This window comes from Monodelphis domestica, chromosome 4 (genome assembly GCF_027887165.1).
Source record: "Monodelphis domestica isolate mMonDom1 chromosome 4, mMonDom1.pri, whole genome shotgun sequence".
Classification (NCBI taxonomy): Eukaryota; Metazoa; Chordata; class Mammalia; order Didelphimorphia; family Didelphidae; genus Monodelphis; species Monodelphis domestica.
In genome coordinates this window covers 191,563,480-191,584,711 of record NC_077230.1, presented here as the reverse complement: position 1 = coordinate 191,584,711, position 21,232 = coordinate 191,563,480, and the positions used below count along the sequence as shown (strand labels likewise).

At 37.4% G+C, this 21,232-nt stretch overlaps 1 protein-coding gene across 20 annotated transcripts in view; it reads left to right on the top strand.

Moving 5' to 3' along the window:
* The window catches only part of TTN (titin), a 327,039-nt gene that overhangs the window by 92,639 nt on the left and 213,168 nt on the right, over positions 1-21,232 (top strand). For all 20 annotated transcript variants that reach the window (XM_056794077.1, XM_056794076.1, XM_056794075.1 and 17 more), the window contains exons 47-78: positions 1,878-2,156; positions 4,645-5,208; positions 5,727-6,008; positions 6,111-6,389; positions 6,850-7,128; positions 7,231-7,509; positions 7,616-7,903; positions 8,022-8,300; positions 8,394-8,675; positions 8,779-9,057; positions 9,167-9,445; positions 9,550-9,828; positions 9,965-10,252; positions 10,397-10,675; positions 10,882-11,163; positions 11,257-11,535; positions 11,659-11,937; positions 12,051-12,329; positions 12,433-12,720; positions 12,955-13,233; positions 13,477-13,758; positions 15,338-15,616; positions 15,760-16,038; positions 16,978-17,256; positions 17,354-17,641; positions 17,831-18,109; positions 18,221-18,499; positions 18,595-18,873; positions 19,034-19,321; positions 19,443-19,730; positions 20,271-20,552; positions 20,825-21,103. In XM_056794077.1, coding sequence (XP_056650055.1) covers positions 1,878-2,156; positions 4,645-5,208; positions 5,727-6,008; positions 6,111-6,389; positions 6,850-7,128; positions 7,231-7,509; positions 7,616-7,903; positions 8,022-8,300; positions 8,394-8,675; positions 8,779-9,057; positions 9,167-9,445; positions 9,550-9,828; positions 9,965-10,252; positions 10,397-10,675; positions 10,882-11,163; positions 11,257-11,535; positions 11,659-11,937; positions 12,051-12,329; positions 12,433-12,720; positions 12,955-13,233; positions 13,477-13,758; positions 15,338-15,616; positions 15,760-16,038; positions 16,978-17,256; positions 17,354-17,641; positions 17,831-18,109; positions 18,221-18,499; positions 18,595-18,873; positions 19,034-19,321; positions 19,443-19,730; positions 20,271-20,552; positions 20,825-21,103 — 9,282 coding nt within the window. The remainder of the gene's footprint in view (positions 1-1,877; positions 2,157-4,644; positions 5,209-5,726; positions 6,009-6,110; positions 6,390-6,849; positions 7,129-7,230; positions 7,510-7,615; positions 7,904-8,021; positions 8,301-8,393; positions 8,676-8,778; positions 9,058-9,166; positions 9,446-9,549; positions 9,829-9,964; positions 10,253-10,396; positions 10,676-10,881; positions 11,164-11,256; positions 11,536-11,658; positions 11,938-12,050; positions 12,330-12,432; positions 12,721-12,954; positions 13,234-13,476; positions 13,759-15,337; positions 15,617-15,759; positions 16,039-16,977; positions 17,257-17,353; positions 17,642-17,830; positions 18,110-18,220; positions 18,500-18,594; positions 18,874-19,033; positions 19,322-19,442; positions 19,731-20,270; positions 20,553-20,824; positions 21,104-21,232) is intronic.

Below are 21,232 nucleotides of genomic sequence, written 5' to 3'. Positions count from 1 at the left end.
GTCCATAAGGCTTCCTCTATTACTAGAGGAGAAGCAACTCCTCAGAGAAGAACATGCAGATGACTGGTCAAGGTCAGAAACCCAAATTACTGAGTGCAAAAATCAACCTAAAGAAACACAGAGTGTGCATGAGGTTCAGGCAAGTGACATCCTTTCTAAGGAAGAGCAGTTTGCCCCTGTTGTTCCAGATCAGTATAGGCTTAACATACAGTCTCAGATCCGAAGGGCTCTGCAAACTGCCATCACAAGTGAACAGCCTAGTGTCTTCTCTGAATGGCTCAGAAATATCGATAAAGTTGAAGTCAAGACCATAGCACCCACCGAAGAGCCTAAACAAATAATGTGTACCTATCTGATAACCACAGTGAGTTCTGTTACAGAAGAAATTACTGTTGTCATTGAAGGGATTGACTATAAAAGGACTAACTTAGAAACAGAACTTAAGGAAGCTTTGTGGTCAGTCATCTGTGAGGAGAGAAATATACTAATAGCAGAACAAACTGGAACTCTGGCCATTAGTAGAACAAGCTTACAGGAAGAATATGATTTTTTCTCAGCTGAACAACAGGTTGAGGTAACCATTGCACCAGAAGTAGGGCCTGATAACCTTATTTCAATGGAAGAAGTCGGTTCTTTTCTTGTGGCAAGTCAGTTCAAAGAAATGGAGACCACAACAGTCATTAGAGAGGTGCCATTAGATTCTGTCCTTACTGAAAAGCAAGATGATGCCATCAAATTGACAGAGGAAAAGAAAGACCTCTCTGTTGATCATACCATGGAAAATAGCATCACTGCAACACAAAAATCAGAAGAAAGTCTAGCTGGAAAAGACTGCCCAGTTATACAAAGACATTTAGTAGACACCGTTGCAGAGGAAGGTGATGTTGTACACTTCACAGTGCAAATTACCAGTTCAAAAGAGGTCTACTGGTATTTTGAGAAGAAACTGTTATCTTCAGGTGAAAGGTTCAAGTGTTTAAAAGATCACGACACATATACACTAGTGATCAACAAAGTAAATAAGGAGCTACACCAAGGAGAATATAGCTGTGAGGCACTCAGTGAAGGTGGAAAGATATCAACTTCTGCAAAACTCACAATAAGAAAAAGAGGTTGGATTATGAATTTAAAATGCCCACATCTAATATTCACTTGGTTGATGTGATTTAGAACCATCACTGAATGTCGTCTTTTCTGCCACTAATGATGATAGATTAATTAAGAGTATTCATGAAGTCACAGACCTAATCATGGTTTTAAACATTCTTCCTTTACCCTCATTCGGTGCCTTTTTAATAACTTGCTGCCATTTTTGTTTGACCACTTGGTTTTCAAAACAAAAATACTTTTATTGCTTTATTTATTCTTAATATTCTAATGCTTCATTTAGCCTTTTGTCTATGAGGAAAGTTTTATATAATGAGAAAACAGATGATGTACCAATTAACATACCAACAATTTCAACCCTATGCCTGAAAAACCATGACTAGTTATCCATGTGTACTTTTTAATCACATTTTTCCCTTCCTTTCTTTTGGTTTTTGCTATATCATCTTTTAAAATATTGTTTTCTTTCACTTTTCATTTTGTTTTTCAGCGTTGTGACACAATTTGATGCACGGAAACCATAGTATGCTATGCATGTTAGCTAATGTTATCACATTCTAGTAATTGCTGAGTTTTCCTAACTGACTGTTAAGTCACCATTGAATATGTCAAACACATTTTTTTCCATTGGTTTTCAGTTAGAACATTATTTCCTAGGCACCTTGTACTGCTTGTGATTAGTTTCAGGTCATCACTTCATTAACAGACACAGTATTGAGAAACAAAATTCTCAAGACAAAATTTCCTGACCAAACTATTTCCATTTCTAGCTGCCCCAGTCATCAAAAGAAGAATTGAACCCTTGGAGGTAGCCCTTGGCCACCTTGCAAAGTTCACTTGTGAGATTGAAAGCTCACCCAATGTTCGCTTCCAGTGGTTTAAAGCTGGCCGAGAAATCTATGAGAGTGACAAGTGCTCAATAAGATCTACAAATTACATGTCCAGCCTGGAAATCCTGAGAACTCAAGTCGTTGACTGTGGAGAATACAGCTGTAAAGCCTCTAATGAATATGGTAGTGTAAGCTGTACAGCGACCTTAACTGTAACAGGTAAATGCAGCACATAAGTAGGTGCATCATTGTATTTTTCACATCCTTGCCAATCTAATCAGTGATAAAGTACAGTGCTCTTTCTAATGTGTTAATAAGTTCATTGACATAAAGCACTTTTTATAAACATACCTATAAATAATCATGCTTCTTGCACAGGCCCAGAAACTGACTTCTATTAAAACTCAAGAACAAAAACCAAAGTTTGAAGAAAACAACTAGTTTCAGAAATTAATTGAAAAATTACCATGACAGTTATTTTTTTAATGCAACTGAAAAAAGAAAAATCACTTTCTCTACGGCTCACTGTAAAGGATAGAAAGACAGTCCAAATAAATTACAAAATAGATGGTATTGGTTTTAGGAAGAGAGACCCCAGAGCTGTGTTTGCAAAGGTGTGGCGCACAAGCCTGGGTGTGCTGGAGGGGGCTGCTCCCCTTTTCATCTCCACCAAGCCTGAGGACAATGTTCATATGCCCCACCCCTCTGCCCAGCAGCCTAATGTGATAACTTCCTCCCTCTGCTATCTGGGGTGATGTAAGGGAGGGGGGAGCTCAGGAAGTGCAGTTTGGGCATTCAGTCTCTAAAAGGTTCACCAATGCCCTATGGAGAAGTTAAAAAGCACAAAAAATTACTTCTGAAAAAAATCCTTTTTCTCTTTTTGCTTTTTTGAATGACCATCTCTATTCATTTGGTAAAATAGTGTCTAAATTACCCACTTGATACAATAATTTGAAATAAGTTAGTTAACTTGTCACTCATTCATAAAAATTAAGATCTTACTCTTGGTTTGATATAGCTAAATTTCTAGTGTGAATAATGAATTTTCTTAAAAGATTGCATCATTCAAATTTGAGTTGCATATTTCTTTTGGACCAGAACCATATCTTACATTATTATCACTTCAAATAATGTGAACTTGTATATATGTGACCACTTCATAGGATTCATTATTCATACCAAATTGGGACCTGGTTGAGCCATATTATATTTTGGTAGAGCTTTATTCTACTAGATAATAATGAAAGTTCTACTTTATTTGATGTTTCATTGTCATTTGGAACAGTTTTACATGGATCATGAAACTAGAGTATCAATGGAAGATCCAAGAAATTCCATCATTGTTTCTCACTACGTTTTTCTATGAATATTTTAATAATCAGTACCAAACAACTTCATATGTTCTCTACTACCTCCCTTCCCCTGTTCCTGACTTATTTATGGTTTTTTTTTAACAGTAAAGTGTAATGAGAAGTCATTTCCCCCCAGTTTGTCCATTGTCCTAAAATGTGCCTTGGGTAGTCTATTAAGTCCATCAACCACCTGAATCCATTAGTTAGCAAAATCAAATTAATTGTTGTATCTTATATTCTTCCAGAGGATATTGTGGAAGCATGTAAAGGATGTGAATTGGAAAGTGAGCCTTATTTAGCTTCTTGATGGCGAGCTTGCTTGTGAATCAAAACAAACTAACAAACAAAAAACAAAACCCAGAACTTGCCTGATTCTGTTCTTAGAGGACTAGACCAATATTCAAGACAAATGCAAAAAATTTTTCTCTGAGAGATGGAGGTTTTGAGTCTGAACACTGTTCTACTCAACTTATTCTTCATCCTAGCGCTTCTTTCCAGGAGATATGCTTTGAGTTGTTCAGAACACTCAGGAAACCAAGTCCTAGAAGCTTTACATTGGGATTTGAATTCTTAGTGTTATTGTTTATTATAACATAATTATTTATCTAATTAGCATTGGTTCAACACATAAAATAGAGTAATGACACCTGAAACCATCTATAAGGCCAGCCTGACATGTTAGAATAAAGAAGGACAGCATGGGGTAGTGGAGTTGTGGGTAGAAGTACTGTCTGGAGACATTTCTGTTGCAGGGAGTGAAATGGAAAAGGACTGCTACCAAATATTTCCTTAGTCCTGAAATAGTTCAAAAGGCCATTTAGAAGCTCACTCACCTAGGATTTGGATAGAAAGGACCATGAGGTTGGGGAGAGGACAATGGGGCACGTAATAAAGAGTGCAGTGACTTCTGTCATGCATAACATGACAAGAGCCATAATATCCCTTTCTCTCTAGAAAAGCAAACTGTAAGTTAAATTATGGTATTCTGGTGCTATTCCCTTTCTTCTTTGCATAGCTTTTCTTAATGACATGAAATAAAAAAAAGTTGACTGATTTACCTGTTAGATACTTCAGAACCATCTGCCATTACTAATGACATCTTTAGGATTTGGGCTACTATTACTACATAAAGGTGCATTTGTAGGATATTATTAACTCTGCATTTATGCTGACTTTCTGCTATAAAGAATGCAATCATTTATTTTCTTAGGTGATCCTTTTGGTCCCACATTGTTCTCTTTTTAAGTAATGACTAACTCAAGATAAAAATCTTTTTTTTTCTCTGTCTTGGGCTGTACAGAGTCAAGCTCACAGGTGCAAACTGAATATAATGATTTTTAAAATTTCTTTTACAGAGGCATTTCCTCCAACCTTTCTATCCAGACCTAAGTCAGTTACAACTTTTGTGGGAAAGGCAACCAAATTTATTTGTACAGTGTCAGGGACCCCTGTGATTGACACCATTTGGCAGAAAGATGGCACAGCCTTATCATCATCACCTAACTGCAAGATTTCAGATGCTGATAACAAGCACATTTTAGAGCTTTCAAATCTTACTACACAAGACAGAGGAATCTACTCTTGCAAGGCCTCTAATAAGTTTGGGGCAGACATCTGCCAGGCCGAGCTGATCATAATCGATAAGCCACATTTTATTAAAGAATTAGAATCTGTACAATCTGCTGTCAATAAGAAGGTGCATCTTGAGTGCCAAGTGGATGAAGACCGAAAAGTGACAATCACATGGAGCAAAGATGGGCAAAAAATCCCTGCTGGAAAAGATTATAAGCTCTATTTCGAGGATAAAATAGCATCTCTTGAGATTCCTCTGGCTAAACTAAAGGACTCAGGAAACTATGTCTGCACAGCCTCCAATGAGGCTGGAAGCAGCTCATCTTCTGCAACTGTATCTATCCGAGGTAAGGGCTGGCTCCCCACCCCTAATTCTATGTTGTTCCATTGCTAGAAATGCAATAGAAAAAAATTAATGCAGTCCAGGGATAAAGATCTATAGATGATAAACTTTGCTATTAAATAATTTCATTCCTGCCAACTGCTTTGGTTTGGGAAATCCTTTCTTTCCCACACTCCTCAAGATGCATTTGTTTTTATTCTTTTGTCTCCACTTATGACTTTTTTCTTCCAAAAAATGAAGCACTTTTTAGAATTTTTGATTGTTTGGTGTGTGTGTATATATGTATGTATACATATATATGTATGTGTGTATGTTAAATTTCTTCATTTTAAAAAATATTCTTTGATTAACATCAGTTTCATACTAGGGAACTGGGAAAAGAATATAGAATTGACTGAACATGGCTGGGTAGAAGCAACATATCTCAGATGATATTCATGTCTGTTCTTTCCATTTATGTCTGCTTTTCCTTTGTGAAGTTTGTGTTTCATGTTTTTTTTCTTTTTTATAATCTTCATTTAGAGCCACCATCCTTTGTGAAGAAGGTGGATCCATCTTATTTAATGCTCCCAGGTGAATCAGCACGCCTCCACTGCAAACTCAAAGGTTCTCCAGTGATCCAGGTCACCTGGTTTAAAAATAACAAAGAACTTAGTGAAAGTAACACAGTCCGAATGTCTTTTGCCAACTCTGAGGCTGTGCTTGATATCACTGATGTGAAAGTGGAAGACAGCGGAAGCTACTCATGTGAAGCAATTAATGATGTTGGCAGTGATAGCTGCAGTACTGAAATAGTTATCAAAGGTTTGTCTTCACAGTTCCTGCCTGTCGTTATTCAGAGTAATATTCATTTCTTTATCCATTGCTTATAACTAACTCTTTGTTGGTGATTTAATGCTTTTGTAGAACCCCCTTCTTTCATCAAAACTCTTGAGCCAGCAGAGATAGTAAGAGGAACCAATGCCCTTCTTCACTGTGAAATCTCGGGCACCGGGCCATTTGAAATTAGCTGGTTTAAAGACAAGAAGCAAATTCGAAGTAGTAAGAAATACAGGTTGTTATCTCAGAAGTCTCTTGTGTCTCTGGAGATCTTTTCATTTAATAGTGCCGACGTGGGCGAATACGAGTGTGTGGTAGCTAATGAGGTTGGAAAGTGCGGATGCAGTGCCACACACGTCCTAAAAGGTTAGTGATGAAAAACTAACATCTTTTAAAACCGTCAACAAAGTAGCTTTCTTATTTGGATCAAACAAGGGTGTTCTCTTCTTTTAATATTCCCTTAAGACTGCATTTTATCTTTGGTTTGGCCTCCATCTTGGGAACAAACTCAGCAACTCCATTTATTCAATACTCCAGGCCATAGCATAAATCCTTATTCCTGAGAACAAAGGGGTAACACCCAGTAAGTCATTTATCATCCATTTCTGCAAAGACCAAAGCTCTTATATTGACTTTTCTCCTATCCCTAGAATAGAATTGTAATTCTTAAAGCATTTATTGGTTCCTCTGGGTCACTGATGGTGTTTGGGCCAGATAATCCCAACTGAGATGTCTCTTAAAATATATACAGTATGTATATCGAAATGTACAATAGCAGAAGAGGTTTTTTTTTTTCCTTATGCTTTCTTTTTCTTCTTTAAACTAGAACCACCAACTTTTGTAAAGAAAGTAGATGATTTTACTGCCCTGGCAGGGCAAACAGTTACTTTGCAAGCAGCTATAAGAGGTTCAGAACCTATTTCAGTCACCTGGATGAAAGGACAAGATATCATTAAAGAAGATGATAAAATCAAAATGAGCTTCTCCAATGGTATTGCGCTTTTGCTTATCCCTGATGTCCAGATTAGTTTTGGTGGCAAGTATACTTGCCTAGCTGAGAATGAAGCTGGAAGTCAGACATCTGTTGGGGAATTAACTGTTAAAGGTCAGTGTTAGGAACATTTTTAACTTTGTTCTTTCATTTGCCTTTAAAATGAAGCTATATTTAATGCTTTGTTCTAATAACAATTCTTCAATGCCACCCTAGAACCCGCCAAGATTATTGAGAGAGCAGAATTGATTCAGGTGACCACAGGAGATCCAGCAACCCTGGAGTACACTGTTTCTGGCACTCCAGAACTTAAGCCTAAATGGTACAAAGACGGAAAACCTATGGTTTCCAGTAAAAAATACAGATTCAGTTTTAAGAACAATGTTGCTCAGCTCAAGTTTTACTCTGCTGAACTACACGATAGTGGCCAGTATACATTTGAGATTTCAAATGAAGTCGGGAGCAGCTCTTGCGAGACAACTTTTACTGTATTAGGTTGGTATTTTTAAGGACACCTTGTCTTATGTTTAAACACAGTGGATGAAAGAAATGATCTATCCTTTCCCCTATTGATTTTTCTCTTTCGTTGTGCCATTGACAGATCGGGATATTGCTCCATTCTTTACCAAACCCTTGCGCAACATAGACAGTGTTGTCAGTGGTGACTGCCGCCTGGACTGCAAAATTGCTGGGTCCCTTCCAATGAGGGTATCCTGGTTTAAAGATGGCAAAGAAATCACTTCATCAGATAGATACAGATTAGCTTTTGTGGAAGGCACAGCCTCCTTGGAGATCAGCAGAGTAGACATGAGCGATGCAGGGAACTTTACTTGTCGAGCTACAAACTCTGTGGGGAGCAAAGACAGCAGCGGTGCTTTAATTGTGCAAGGTTGGAGGAACCATTTCCCTTTTACTTCTCTTACTATACAGTATTTAACAATTAAGCCTTCTTCACTTCTAGACCAAAGCTCTACTCACTGAAATTGTTTCTTATAACTTTTCTTCAGAACCTCCCAGCTTTGTCATTAAACCTGGGTCAAGGGACTTGCTTCCTGGATCTACAGTCTGCCTGAAGAGTACTTTTAAAGGATCAACTCCTCTTACCATCAGATGGTTTAAAGGTGACAATGAATTGGTTTCTGGAGGCAGCTGCTATATTACCAAAGAATCTTTAGAGAGTTCCTTGGAACTATATACAGTCAAAACATCCGACTCAGGCAAATACACTTGTAAAGTCAGCAACGTGGCGGGAGCAGCAGAATGCAGTGCAAACTTGTTTGTGAAAGGTTCGCCTTGTTTTCTTGAAGTCTTTGTACTGCTCTTTGGCAGTGGCTTTACTTCTTCCTCTTCTCTTCTTAATAACTTTCTCCATTTCACAGAACCTGCTACTTTTGTGGAAAAACTAGAGCCCTCCCAGCTGTTGAAAACAGGAGACTCAACTCAGTTAGCCTGCAAAGTCAAGGGCACGCCTCCTATTAAAATAACGTGGTTTGTCAATGACAGAGAAATTAAGGAGAGCAGCAAACACAAAATGTCTTTTGGGGACTCGGCCGCCGTGCTCAGACTTACAGATATTGCCATTGAAGACAGTGGAGAATACATGTGCGAGGCGCAAAACGAAGCTGGAAGTGATCACTGCAGTAGCATTATCATAGTCAAAGGTGTGTGTGTGTTCTTTTCGCCTCGGGCATCGCCAGAATTTTGGCCTCCAGCACACATGCCAGAGTCTTATTAACCGAAAACAATCTTTTCTCTGTACCCTAGAGTCACCTTACTTTAGCAAGAAGTTCCAGCCAATTGAGGTTCTGAGAGAATATGATGTGATGCTGCTGGCGGAGGTAGCAGGAACTCCTCCTTTTGAGATAACTTGGTTCAAAGACAACACAACTCTCCGAAGTGGTAGAAAGTACAAAACATTCATTCAGGATCAGTTGGTTAGCCTCCAGGTTCTCAAGTTTGATGCCCCTGATGTGGGTGAATACCAGTGTAGGGTGACTAATGAGGTGGGCAGCAGCACCTGCAGTGCTAAGGTCACTTTAAAAGGTTAGTGGCACCAAGAAATATAGGCATGCTTGAACTGAGTGCAAATTCTGCATTTTTGGCCAGGATTGCTACAAAACTGGTTCTCATTAAGAATTTTTTTCCCTAATAGAACCTCCAGTATTTGTCAAGAAGATTGAGAGCACAAGCTCCCTGCAGGGGGGCACTGCAGCATTCCAGGGTACTCTTAAAGGCTCTTTGCCGATTACTGTGACTTGGTTAAAAGATAATGATGAGATCACTGAAGATAACAACATAAGAATGACTTTTGAAAACAATGTAGCCAGTCTGTATATCAGTGGCATCGAAGTAAAGCATGATGGGAAATATTTCTGTGAAGCCAAAAATGATGCAGGCATACAAAGGTGCTCTGCTTTACTCTCAGTGAAAGGTTAGTTCAGCACAGTTGTCCTTGATACTTGGAAAGATATTGGGCCTGAGCTTCTCTCCATTAATCATTCATAAATTCCATGTTTATCCTTGTGTTTGCTCCAGAACCAGCAACAATTACAGATGAAGCTGTGTCAATAGATGTTACCCAAGGTGACCCAGCAACCTTACAGGTTAAATTTTCAGGAACTAAAGAGATAACAGCCAAATGGTTCAAAGATGGAAAAGAATTAACTCCAGGCCCCAAATATAAAATCAGTGTCACTGACACAGTCTCCATACTGAAGATTATTTCTACAGAAAAGCAAGATAGTGGAGAATATACCTTTGATGTTCAAAATGATGTTGGGAGAAGTAGCTGCAAAGCTAGCATAAATGTCTTAGGTTTGTATTCCTCGTGGTGGTAGAAGAGATTGATTGTAGCATTTACCTACATCTTTATCTTTCACAACTCCAAAAGGTATCTGTGCTAGACTGTCCTAACTCTCCTCTTTTTTTTTTTTGCCTCTTTGTTGGACAGATCTAATCATACCTCCCTCATTCACCAAAAAGCTAAAGAAAATGGATAGCATTAAAGGTTCCTTCATTGACTTAGAATGTATAGTAGCTGGGTCCCATCCTATAAGCATCCAGTGGTTCAAAGATGACCAAGAGATACTTGCTAGTGAAAAATACAAGTTCTCTTTCCATGACAACACAGCATTTTTGGAAATCAGTCAGCTGGAAGGTCCTGACAGCGGCACATATACATGTGCTGCCACAAATAAAGCAGGCCATAACCAGTGCAGTGGATATCTGACTGTCAAAGGTTTGGAGCTTTTGTTTTTCATTTAATGAGAAAAACATATTTTCTCTCATTTTTTCATTCTCAAATTCACTTCTCAATTCTAAAGCAAATCTTCCTAACCAAGTCTTTTCTTACTCCTGCTTTATTTCTTTTACTTCTCCTTAGAGCCCCCTTACTTTATGGAAAAGCCACAGTCCCAAGATGTGGCCCCCAGCTCTCGAGTTCATTTGAAAGCTCTTGTGGGTGGGACAGCACCTTTGACCATAAAGTGGTTTAAAGATAATAAAGAATTGCATTCAGGAGCCACTCGATCTGTCTGGAAAGATGATACTTCAACTATCCTAGAACTTTTTTCAGTAAAAAATGTGGATTCTGGAACCTACATTTGCCAGCTAAGCAATGATGTTGGCACAGTCACTTGTAAAACGACTCTTTTTGTAAAAGGTCTGGATCTTTATGTGTCTTTGCTTTCTTTTTTCTGGGCCAGGAGATGGAGAAGGGCGGGGTAGTATGATTACTAATGAGGGGTGGAATTATACCTGTCTTGGCATTGGGGGTTGGGAAGAGCATTTCAATAAATCAGCTAAGCTGGTACTTTTTTTGTTTAACCTTCTGGAATGTAAAATTTAACATCTTTTGTTCATATGTAGAACCTCCTCAATTTATTAAGAAGCCCAGTCCTGTGTTGGTATTGCGAAAAGGACAGTCGACAACTTTTGAATGCCAGTTAACAGGCACTCCTCAAATTAAAGTCTCTTGGTATTTGGATGGGAATGAAATAACAGCTGTGGACAAGTACGGCATCTCCTTCGTTGATGGCTTAGCTACTTTTCAGATTTCAGGTAGTAGGATAGAAGATAGTGGAACCTATGTCTGTGAGGCTCGGAATGATGCTGGCACTTCAAGTTGCAGCATTGAGTTGAAAGTGAAAGGTTCGTTCTCCTGCCCAGTTTGGCTTTGTCATTGGCTGTGTTTTAGTCTTTCCCTTAAGTAAGCTGGATCTTGTCTTCCTTTTGAATTTTTAGAACCTCCCACATTTATAAGGGAGCTGAAACCTGTGGAAGTAGTCAAAGATAGAGATGTGGAACTTGAGTGTGAAGTAGCAGGAACTGCCCCATTTGAAGTGATTTGGCTAAAGAACAACAAGGAAATTCGAAGCAGCAAAAAATACATAATGACTGATCGAATGTCAGTATTTAATCTCCATATAACCAAGTGTGACCCTTCAGATACTGGTGAATATCAATGCATTGTATCCAATGAAGGGGGAAGTTGCTCTTGCAGTACCAGAGTCAGTCTAAAAGGTTGGTGACAGAAAACAAGCGCAAGATCCCAAATCTTCCATTCTATAATATGCTTTAATGATTATTTATGACTAGAAACTCAAATAATTTTTCTTCTTCTCCTACTGTCTTCTTTAACAACAGAACCACCTTCATTCACTAAGAAAATAGAAAATGTGACAACAGTTTTGAAAAGCTCAGCCATTTTTCAAGGCACAGTGGCAGGTTCTCCCCCTCTCTCTGTGGTGTGGCTGAAAGATGACCAGATCATTGATGAAGATGATAACATGCATATTTCCTTTGTGAACAATGTGGCCACACTGCAGATAAGAATGGTGGATAATGGTCACAGTGGCAGATACAGCTGTCAAGCAAAGAATGAGTCAGGAGTTGAAAAGTGTTATGCTTTTCTTTTAGTGCAAGGTTTGTGAGCCATTCCCCTTCAATATCATTCCATAGAGGTGCATCTTTTAAGATGCATACATTAAAGCTGTTGGAATAAAATCATTTTAAAACATACTTTGATTCTTACACAGAACCAGCTCAAATAATAGAGAAGGCCAAATCAGTTGATGCAACTGAAAAAGACCCAGTGACTCTTGAATGTGTTGTGGCTGGAACCCCGGAACTCCGAGTGAAATGGCTTAAAGATGGCAGACCCATTGTGCCCAGTAGATATTTTGCAATGAGTTTTGAAAACAATATTGCCAGTTTCAGGATTCAGTCAGTAATGAAGCAGGACAGTGGTCAGTATACGTTCAAAGTTGAAAATGACTTTGGAAGCAGTAGCTGTGAAGCCTATTTAAGAGTTCTAGGTTTGTATTCTTATTTCGACTTTCTCATCCAATTTCTATAAAGCCTCTCATAAAAGAAGTGCAATTTGTTAATGGGTATATTCTTGACTTTTCTTTTGGGCAGATGAAACAATTCCTCCATCATTCACCAAAAAACTTACCAAAATGGATAAAGTTCTGGGTTCCTCTATTCAAATGGAGTGTAAAATCTCTGGCTCACTCCCAATTAATGCTCAGTGGTATAAGGATGGAAAAGAAATATCTGCCAGTGCAAAATACAGACTTGTGTGCCATGAGAATACTGTCTCTTTGGAGATTAATAATCTTGAATTAGAAGATACTGCAAATTACACATGCAAAGTTGCAAATGTAGCAGGAGATGCTGCATGTAGCGGAATCTTAACTGTGAAAGGTTTGCAAACTCTTTGCCTCTTCTTGATTCTTATTTATGAATAATTTAAAAATAGGTCATTCTTTCTTTTGTCTTTGAAGCTAAAAATCATTCTTAGAAGTTTTTTCTTTACATGTCTTTCACTTTAAGAAAGTTTAATATTTTAACATTCTTTAGAACATTATTTTCTTATTAAAATTGTGAAAATACACTGGTAAGAGTTTAATTCAATCTATTTTTTCTTAAAAACTATAGAGCCACCAAGCTTCCTAGTGAAACCTGAAAGACAACAAGCTGTACCAGATTCAACAGTGGAATTTAAGGCAGTACTAAGAGGAACACCACCATTTAAAATAAAGTGGTTTAAAGATGAGGTTGAACTTGTTTCTGGACCTAAATGCTTTATTGGTCTGGAAGGTTCAACAGTTTTCTTAAATCTCTACTCCGTGGATGCCTCAAAGACTGGACATTACACTTGCCAAGTTACCAACGATGTTGGTAGCGACTCTTGTACCACTATGTTGCTTATAACAGGTGTGCAAACTAGATTGTCTTCTGTTTCTGTCTTGCTTTGTGTGTCTCTTGTTCTTTCTATAGCCAGCTATTAAGCATCTCTCTCATTACTGTTTTCAATGAGCATCCAAATTTTGGGATAGTCTGAATATTAATTTTAAACTTAATATTGCTCCTTCTAATCTCTTTCCAGTGTATTGTTTGATCAAACTCATATGATTCTCCCACTTTAATTCTTTGCATCTTTTCCCTTTGGTCTTATAGAACCACCGAAGTTTGTAAAGAAATTAGAAGCAACCAGAATAGTGAAAGCAGGAGACTCAACAAGACTTGAGTGCAAACTAAGCGGATCTCCTGAAATAAGAGTTGTTTGGTATAAAAATGACCATGAATTGTCAGCCAGTGAAAAATATGCAATGTCATTCATTGATTCAGTAGCTGTGATACAGATGAATAACCTTGGCACTGAGGACAGTGGTGATTTCATATGCGAAGCTCACAATCCTGCTGGTAGCACAAGCTGTAGTTCAAAGGTGATAGTAAAAGGTTAGCATTCTCTTTTCTTACATTCTTTATTAACTGAAACACATTATCTTCCTTACAGGGGAGGATGGTGAGTGGCTCATTTCTAAATTCCATTTTTATTTTTTTTTGAAGAGTTGTAGGTTGTTCTTTGGGCTCATTGAACCCTTCATAAATGTTCTTTGCAAATATCTGCTCATATTAATTTTGCTCTTGATCTAACTTGATTTATAAAGATCTGCAACATGACAAATTTGCCACTGTCCTCCAGAAGAGCTATGTCATGTCAGCACCATCACTGCTGTCATCATTACTATCATTACTGACAAACATTTTTATTAAGTATCATGGATGATAATATTTCTTAAAATATAAGAATTTTTAAAAATTCATCTTCCTACAGTAACAGGCAGGGACTCCTAAAATTCCAAGAAACAGTGTCCATCTACTTAACTATTTCTAACAATATTCATGGTTTAAGTGAATAGAATAGTGGATAGAAAGTTGACTTTAAAGCCAAGATCCAGTTTCATGTCCTGTCTGTCTCTGACACATGCTGGCCATGTTAACCAGGACCAGTCATATAACCATAATTCCTTACCCCTAACCATTTTTTGGCTTAAAATTAATGTTAAGACAGAAGGTAAGGGTTTTTTAATGTAATTGGAAAATATTTAACAAAATAAATAAAAATACAATAAAATGTAGACAATGTTAACATATAATTTTTAAGTCAAGATGAGACTTATAGGATTCCCTTTATGTGGTTTAGGGGCCTCCATTTATATTTAGTTTGATACCACTGCTCTCTAAGCAGCTCTCAAAAACTAGAAATTGCCAAGAAAGCTCTGCTAGTAAAAGTGCAAGTGTAGTTCCTATCCTCATTTATTAGTAGTATTAGCAGTATCTGTTATTGTTCAGTTGTGTCATTTGGAGTTTTCTTGGCAAAGATACTGGAGTGGTTTGCCATTTTCTTCTCCAGCTTATTTTACAAATGAGGAAAACAAGGCAGGCAAGGTTAAGTGACTTACCCAGCATCACACAAAAGTTTATAAGTATCTGAGAGGGCAAATTTGACCTGAGGAATGTGTCTTTCTCACTTCACACCTGATGCTCTCTCCTCTGTGCCATTTAGCTGCCCCTTATAGGCCTGAGACTGATCACCAGAAGTAGTTAACAGTAATAGTTTTGCTAACGTCATTTTTAAAGTTCCTTGTAACACGTTAAATTCTCTTTCTATAAAATTAGAAATTTGAGGTAAGACATAGTAGTATGTTCCAATTTACGCCCAGCTCTGAGCTCAGTACTCACTGTTTCTTTCACTACTGAATATCAACAAACATAATTTCCTTCTTTTTCCTCACCATTTTTACCTTTGTTTTTTTTTTTTAATCTGACAGAAATGAGCACAGTGAAGCTCTCAGGGTAAGGCTCTGGTCTCAGGTCTGTCAGTAAAAGCCTCTGTGGCATCTTTAAACCTAACCTCTCATCTATAAAAATGAAAGAATTGGATTAGATGACTTCAAAGATACCACCTCTAACATTCAACAGTTCTTTGAAATTCAATAAGCTAAAGTCATAGGTAATTCTTTTTTTTTTACAGAACCACCTGTTTTTAGCAGTGCACCCCCTCTTGTAGATACACTTAAAGGTGCTGAAGTTAGCCTTGAATGTGAACTTTCTGGAACACCACCATTTGAGGTGGTTTGGTATAAAGATAAGAGACAACTCCGAAGTAGCAAAAAATACAAGATTGCATCTAAAAATTTCCATGCCAGCATTCATATTTTAAATGTCGAAACTTCAGACATCGGTGAATATCACTGCAAAGCACAAAATGAGGTGGGAACCGACACTTGCATTTGTACTGTAAAGTTAAAAGGTAAGTGTATTGGCTTTACTGACATCAGTAACATATGAAATTTCTATTCTTTTTTCTCTTACTTCTCCTATGCCCCCCAATCCAGAAAAAAACCCACTGTATTTCTCTCTTTTCCCAACTCTTATTCATCTTTCCTTCTTCAGAACCTCCCAGATTTGTTACAAAACTTAACAGCCTCACTGTTGTGGTTGGTGAGCCTGCTGAGTTGCAAGCGACCATAGAAGGTGTCCAGCCAATTTCTGTTGAATGGCTTAAAGACAAAGAAGTGATTCGAGAAAGTGAAAACACCAGGATCACATATGTGGAAAATGTTGCAACTCTACAGTTTGCAAAAACAGAACCAGCCCATGCTGGGAAATATATCTGTCAGATCAGAAACGATGGTGGAATGAGAGAGACCATGGCCACACTGACTGTTTTAGGTTGGTAAAAGTAATTTCCTGATAGGAAGGAGGTATTGAACCCTGGAATGAATTTCTACAGGTTGTTGACAAAAATCATCTTCCCTAAAAATCTTCAAAGATTAGATCCTTTTGGAAGTGTTTAGGCCAAAAGACAAGGAGTTTTCAAGGTGTTTTTTTTTTCCTACTCTAAGCTCCCATCAACACTTGTGTGTGTTTACACACACTATATATTATATTATGAATTACAGATGCATATTATATGCTATTTGTCTCTCATGTATTAACAAGATAAGAATATGAGAGATTTTTGCCATATTTGATTCCTTCAGTAAGGTAGGAAATGAGTTTAAGTTAGGTAAATATTGGAAGTAAAGTTAATGTTGGAAATTCTAGGCATTAATATTGTATCCAAAACTAAAGAAACCAGGAATCTGGTGCCAAATAATGATATAAAAATTTTCCCTTTCAATTTATGAAATTATCTTTTTTTCTTTCATGAATTTCACAGATGTACGGTAAAAAGGAATCTTCCACTAAAATTTGGCAACATTTGGTAGGACAGAACAAAACATCTTAAGCATTTTGAGAGCCTAATAGCTATAACTATCTCTACTCAATAAAATAAGTTTTTCACATGGCACATTTCTTACAGTTAAGAATAACTGCTCAGAAAATTCTTAAGAGCAAATCAACATTGAGTTTGTGAGCATCAATCTAAATGGTTTTAGGACAAAGATCAACAGATTTCATCTATAATTGCCATCTACTAACTTAGTAACAATATGTCTGCTAATTTTATTAATAAGAATGAATTAGTTAGTATTAAAAAAGGGTTTCCAAGTAACTATGTTATTTTTTAAGGCTAGACTATAATTTTTAAAGCCATTGTTAAATTTTACAGTAACATATACTAAAATGTGATAGCATATGACAAAGGAGTATGACATTTCATTTCAGAACCTGCAGTCATAGTAGAGAAGGCAGGATCAATGACAGTGACAGTTGGAGAAACCTGTACCTTGGAATGTAAAGTGGCTGGCACCCCTGAACTCTCAGTTGAATGGTACAAGGATGGAAAGTTGCTGACCAGCAGCCAAAAACACAAATTTAGCTTCTACAATAAAGTATCAACTCTAAAGATCCTTTCTGTAGAAAAGCAAGATACTGGAACATACACTTTCCAGGTTCAAAATAATGTTGGAAAAAGCAGTTGCACAGCTATGGTTGATGTTTCAGGTCAGTTAAGCAATCATTCCTCTAATGCTTTCTTGAGTTTTCTTTACACACAACTCTGACTCAAAATGCTATAAATGTCTTGCATTTTCTTATACAGACCGGATTGTTGCTCCCTCTTTTATAAGAAGACTAAAAGACACTAAAGGGATATTAGGCTCTTCTTGTATCTTGGAGTGCAAAGTGTCTGGATCTCCACCCATTTCTGTTGCCTGGTTTCAAGAACAAAATAAGATTGTTAGTGGAGCAAAATACCAAACAACATTTTCAGATAATGTCTGCACCTTGCAGCTGAATTCATTGGATTCATCTGATATGGGCAATTACACGTGTGTAGCTGCTAATGTAGCTGGATCTGATGAATGCAGAGCAGTATTAACTATCCAAGGTCAGTGTTAGATGGCAAAATTATTTTAAATTATGCTCCTCTGCTATCAGTGTTTTTCACAGAAAATCTCTTTCTTTTAATATCAAACATGCAGATGTATTTGGCAACAATCTTCTTTTGGGGTTCAGAATTACAACACTCTATTTGGAACTAATTACTTATTCTCTAATATTTTCCATGTCATTTTAGAGCCACCCTCTTTTGTGAAAGAACCTGATCCCTTAGAGGTATTACCAGGCAAAAATGTAACTTTCACAAGTGTTATTAGAGGAACCCCTCCATTCAAGGTGGGCTGGTTCAGAGGTGCCAAAGAACTTGTAAAAGGAGACTCATGCAATATATATTTCGAAGATACAGTGGCAGAAATGGAATTGTTCAATGTTGACATATCTCAGAGTGGGGAGTATACTTGTCTGGTTTCTAATGATGCTGGCAAAACTTCCTGTACAACTCGCCTCTTTGTAAAAGGTTTGTTCAAACTTCTTTACTCTTCCCATTTAGCAAATGCATGAAGCTGTAGTTTCTCTATCTAGCTTAGCGTTCCAGACTTTTGACCATGATCATTTTGTTACTCACTAGAACCTGCTGTCTTTGTGAAGAAGTTAAGTGATCATTGGGTAGAACCAGGAAAATCCATCATCCTCGAGGGCGCATACAGTGGGACCCTACCTATTTCAGTGACCTGGAAAAAGAATGGTGTTCATATTATCCAGTCAGAAAAATGCAACATTATCACAACTGAAAAATCTTGCATCTTAGAAATTGTCAACAGTACCAAGGATGATGCCGGACAGTACTCATGTGAGGTGGTGAATGAGGCTGGTCGGGATAGTTGTGAAGCTATGGTATCTACATTAGGTGTGTTGGCATGTCTGATGTTGACCTCTTATATTCTTCTACCAAGAAATATGGCTCTTAATCCTCACTGCTGATTGTTACTATTTCTTCTTTAGAACCTCCTTACTTTGTTACGGAACTGGAACCTCTGGAAGCAGCAGTTGGAGATTCGGTTTCTTTACAATGCCAGATTGCTGGGACACCAGAAATTACAGTATCTTGGTTCAAAGGAGACACCAAACTAAGGCCAACTCCTGAATATAGGACATACTTTACCAACAATGTTGCCACACTTGTTTTTAACAAAGTGAATATCAGTGACAGTGGAGAATATGCCTGTGTAGCAGAAAATAACATAGGAACTGCTGTTTCTAAAACAGTCTTCAGAATTCAAGGTGATAATTTATTTTAAGCAGTTCCTCTTAATTTATTTTAAGCAGTTCCTCTTTTCTTCATCTTCTATCTTTCTGGTGAAATTTTCCATCAAATAATACCCTAAATATTAATTAATATCTTAGTTGTTAATTAATATGGTAATATGTTGCATTCCTACAGAGCGCCAGCTTCCACCTTCTTTTGCAAGACAACTGAAAGACATCGAGCAAACTGTTGGGTTACCCGTCACTCTAACTTGCCGTTTAAATGGCTCTGCACCTATCCAAGTTTCTTGGTATAGAGATGGGGTACTTTTAAGAGATGATGAAAATTTGCAGACATCATTTGTTGATAATGTAGCAACTCTCAAAATTTTGCAAACTGACTTGAGTCACTCTGGACAATACTCTTGTTCAGCCTCTAATCCTCTTGGAACTGCTTCTTCTAGTGCTAGGATGACAGCAAGAGGTTAGTTTCCACGTAACTTTTTCTTTTCTTTACTAAGCATGTCTTGTTCACCTCTTATGTTAAAGTAGAACCAGTCAGATGAGCAAAAATGTGCATTGTGCTTTTTCTTTTCATATTTTAGAGCCGAAGAAATCTCCATTCTTTGACATTAAGCCTGTATCCATAGATGTCATTGCTGGAGAGAGTGCTGATTTTGAGTGCCATGTCACCGGCGCTCAACCAATGAGAATCACTTGGTCAAAAGATAACAAAGAGATTCGCCCTGGAGGAAACTATACAGTCACGTGTGTAGGAAATACACCACACTTGAGAATCCTAAAAGTAGGCAAAGGAGATTCTGGCCATTATACTTGTCAAGCAACTAATGATGTTGGGAAAGACATGTGCTCAGCTCAACTTAGTGTAAAAGGTAGTAGTTTTAAAGGGTCTTGTGATATATATTTTTTTTATCATTATGAGATAGTCTTAAAATTATTATTATTATTATTAAAGCATGCATCTCCCATACTCTCAACCATTGAGTTGATGTTCTAAATCAAAATTTTCCTCCCTCTTAACTTGTTTTTTTTTTAATCTACTTAGTCTTGGTAGTCATACTAGAAGGTTATTGTTCTTTACTTCATGTTTGTTGAATGTTGCATTCTTTCCCTCTATTGTGTAACATTCTTTATCACTACTAAAATTTTGTCAGATTTAATGGCTTTATGTGCATCTTTCCTTTTTGTCAGCCACTCTATATCTAGAATAGAAATATATTAATTTACTGCTCAGTCTGTAGTAAAAATAATGATGCTATCATGAAAGATACTAGACATGACATTATTACTTTCCCTCTTAGCATTTTGGCACATTCTGTTTATTACTAACAAGAAACTAGTCTCTTCAAGAACTCTGAATTCTCTGTTAAACTCACAAAATTTAAATGATATTTTTTCCTTTACTTTAATAGAACCTCCCAAATTTGTTAAGAAATTAGAAGCTTCAAAAATTGGGAAGCAAGGAGAGTCTATTCAATTGGAATGCAAGATCAGTGGCTCCCCAGAAATCAAAGTTATGTGGTTCAGAAATGACAGTGAACTTCATGAAAGCTGGAAATATAACATGTCTTTTGTGGATTCTGTGGCACGTCTCACCATTAATGAAGCTAGCAGTGAAGATAGTGGAGATTATATCTGTGAAGCCCATAATGGTGTTGGTGATGCAAGTTGCAGTACAGCTCTCACTGTTAAAGGTTAGGAGATACTAAAGCTTCTCTTCATTATTGTCCCCTATATAATTTGAGTTCCTTGCAGTAATATCAATTCAGAAAAAATAAAATTACTAACAAAGGTATGGCTGGAGGCCTGAAGCCACCAAAAAAAGGGGGAGGAAGAACCCAAGTTGTTGGTATTTGTTCATCTTGTCACATCATTCTTTCTTCATCTTCTTCATTTTTAAAATATTCTTTTCCATTTTTTGGAAACAAGATGATTAATTGCTCACCTCTGTTTTTTGTCTTGGTAGCACCCCCTGTGTTCACCCAGAAACCTGCTCCAGTAGGAGCTCTTAAAGGTTCTGATGTAGTCTTACAATGTGAAATTTCGGGGACACCTCCATTCGAAGTGGTATGGGTTAAAGATAGAAAACAAGTCCGAAGCAGCAAGAAATTCAAAGTCACTTCGAAAAACTTTGATACTAGCCTTCATATCTTTAATCTGGAAGCTGCAGACACAGGGGAATATCACTGTAAAGCTACTAATGAGGTGGGAAGTGATTCCTGTGTATGCTCCATCAAGTTCAAAGGTTGGTATTCTTAGCCATATTGAGGTGCTCCTCCCTATGATTCTGTTTTGTTGTGTTCTTTTTGCTGCTAATTAATCTGCATATTAACCTTGTCATTTTTTTTTACTACAACCCATGCATTTCTTTCAT